Source organism: Charadrius vociferus, unplaced genomic scaffold (assembly GCF_000708025.1).
Source record: "Charadrius vociferus isolate BGI_N301 unplaced genomic scaffold, ASM70802v2 scaffold429, whole genome shotgun sequence".
Classification (NCBI taxonomy): Eukaryota; Metazoa; Chordata; class Aves; order Charadriiformes; family Charadriidae; genus Charadrius; species Charadrius vociferus.
Genome location: NW_009650250.1, coordinates 2,403,210 through 2,405,536, shown reverse-complemented (window position 1 = coordinate 2,405,536; position 2,327 = coordinate 2,403,210). Strand labels below are relative to the sequence as shown.

At 49.8% G+C, this 2,327-nt stretch overlaps 1 protein-coding gene across 1 annotated transcript; it reads left to right on the top strand.

Annotated features, from left to right (window-relative positions):
• Positions 1-9: 9 nt before the first annotated feature.
• On the top strand, positions 10-924 carry SLC18A3 (solute carrier family 18 (vesicular acetylcholine transporter), member 3; the record flags this gene model as incomplete). The annotated part of the gene is made up of 1 exon (XM_009893049.1): positions 10-924. A coding segment is annotated over one exon (915 nt), but the record flags the coding sequence as incomplete, so codon positions are not given.
• Positions 925-2,327: the final 1,403 nt, after the last annotated feature.

The following is a 2,327-nucleotide window of genomic DNA, read 5'->3' as shown; positions in this document are numbered from 1 at the left end:
GCTGTCCTCTGCGAGTTCGCCGGCAAGCGGGTGCCCTTCCTGGTGCTGGCCTGCGTCTGCCTCCTCGACGGGCTGCTGCTGCTGGCCCTGGCGCCGCCCTGCGCCACTGGGGCGCGAGCCAACATGCCCGTCGGCACCCCCATCCACCGCCTCATGGTCGACCCCTACATCGCTGTGGTGGCAGGTGCCTTGGCCACCTGCAACATCCCCCTGGCCTTCCTGGAGCCCACCATCGCCAACTGGATGAAGGACTCCATGGGGGCCAGCGAGTGGGAGGTGGGCCTCACCTGGCTGCCCGCCTTCTTCCCCCACGTGCTGGGCGTCTACGTCACCGTCCGGCTGGCCGCCGCGTACCCCCACCTCCAGTGGTTTTACGGGGCCCTAGGCATGGCCATCATTGGCGCCAGCTCCTGCCTGGTGCCAGCCTGCAGGAATTTCGGGCAGGTCATCATTCCCCTCTGTGGCATCTGCTTCGGCATCGCCCTGGTGGACACAGCCCTGCTGCCCACCCTGGCCTTCCTGGTGGATGTTCGTCACGTCTCTGTCTATGGCAGCGTCTACGCCATCGCAGACATCTCCTACTCTGTGGCGTATGCCCTGGGGCCCATCGTGGCCGGCCAGATTGTGCACACCATGGGCTTCGCGCAGCTCAACCTGGGCATGGGGCTCGCCAATGTGCTTTACGCCCCTGTCCTCCTCTTCCTCAAAAACGTCTGCCAAATGAAACCCTCTCACTCAGAGAGGAACATCCTCCTTGAAGAAGGACCTAAGGGACTCTATGACACCATCAAAATGGAGGAGCACAAAGGCATGGGCAAAAGCCTCCGGCCAGCGGGTGAGATGGAGGAGAACGGCACAGACTCCTACCGCAGAGACCTGACAGGGGTGTCCGAGGAGGACTCGTCAGACTATGAGTACAGTTAGGTTCCCCCATGTGGTCCAGCCCCAGGAGCAAGGAGGGGCATGTGGGAGAGAGGAAAAGGGGGGGATGAAAGCATTATTGCATTATGTTTCTGTACCGATGTGCAATATATACAGTTTAACCTTTGTCATGATGTAATGGCTTTCTTCTTCTAGACTTCTTTTTAATTGGTATTTCTTTCAGCATTATGGCAAGGTGAAGGGTGTGTGGAGGGTGAATGGGGGGACAATCCTTAAGAAAATTATCCAAAAAATCATTGGCATAAATCTGGGGGTGTTCCTTCCAAAAAAACCCACCAACAACAAAACCAAACAAAAAAACCCAACAGCCTCATAGGTGGGGTATAATTGTGCAAAGTTTTCTCAAGCTAAAACTGTGTGTGACATACTGTATATCTCTGTAAAAAAATATAAGAAAAGCAAAAAAGTCTGTGTAAAATTTCGAATGGCATATTCAGGGACTTAGTAAATCTTGTGTACATACACTTAGATTTTATGTTGGTTTCATATATTTAAGAAGAGCAACAACTATCACAACGTCTTATTCTTCCGTGGGAATAAACTGAAGTATTGTACTTTTTTTTCTCTCTCTTGTGCTGCTCTCCAGTAAGTGCAATATGCTGTATTATGTTGAAGTCCAAACTACAAGAATAATACGATCTGAATAAATGGAATTGAAGGGGATCGATTGTCTTTGTTTCATTGTTGAGGGCTGCTTGAGGGAGGGAGCTGATTGTGCTCAGTGTAACCCCTACGGTAACAATTCCTCATAATACAAACAGCACTGGTTACCAAAATCACACAGCAGAAAAGCCCGGTGCAAAAGGCTCTCATTCATTCTTCAAAATGTATGTTAACGGGTCCGAGCAAACAACGTTGTGCTGCAAACATGCTATCGATTGCCTAAAAACAGCTCCTCGTATTCCCATGCGAATTCAATTTTAATTCTCACACTCATGAATTTCAATTTCCGAATATTCCAAAAATTACATTACCGGCAGTTAGAGACACAACACTGGAAAACGGCTTTTCTAGTGCTGAATGCTGCCCCGATTGCTACGTACCCACCTCTGTGTAGCCGACAGGGATTAAACAAAACAAAAGATGGGTGAAGTGTTTCATTTAAACCGTTGCAAAAAGTGGAAACCTTCGATCCAACCACAGCGGAACCAGAGTGCATATTTAGCCCTGTAAATTTATCTTGGTATAAAATAAAATCGTTTGTTTAAATTCCTAACTCCTTAGGAAACAAAATAAATGACTTATAATCTCAACAGGAGGGAAAAAAATATATAAACGGCCACAGCAACTATTGAAGGGCCCCCACCCTTCCCTGGGGAGACAGGCGCCGCGAAGGGGACGCGGAGAAACCGCTCGTCCGTTCCACCGCGCTACGCGTGAGGCGC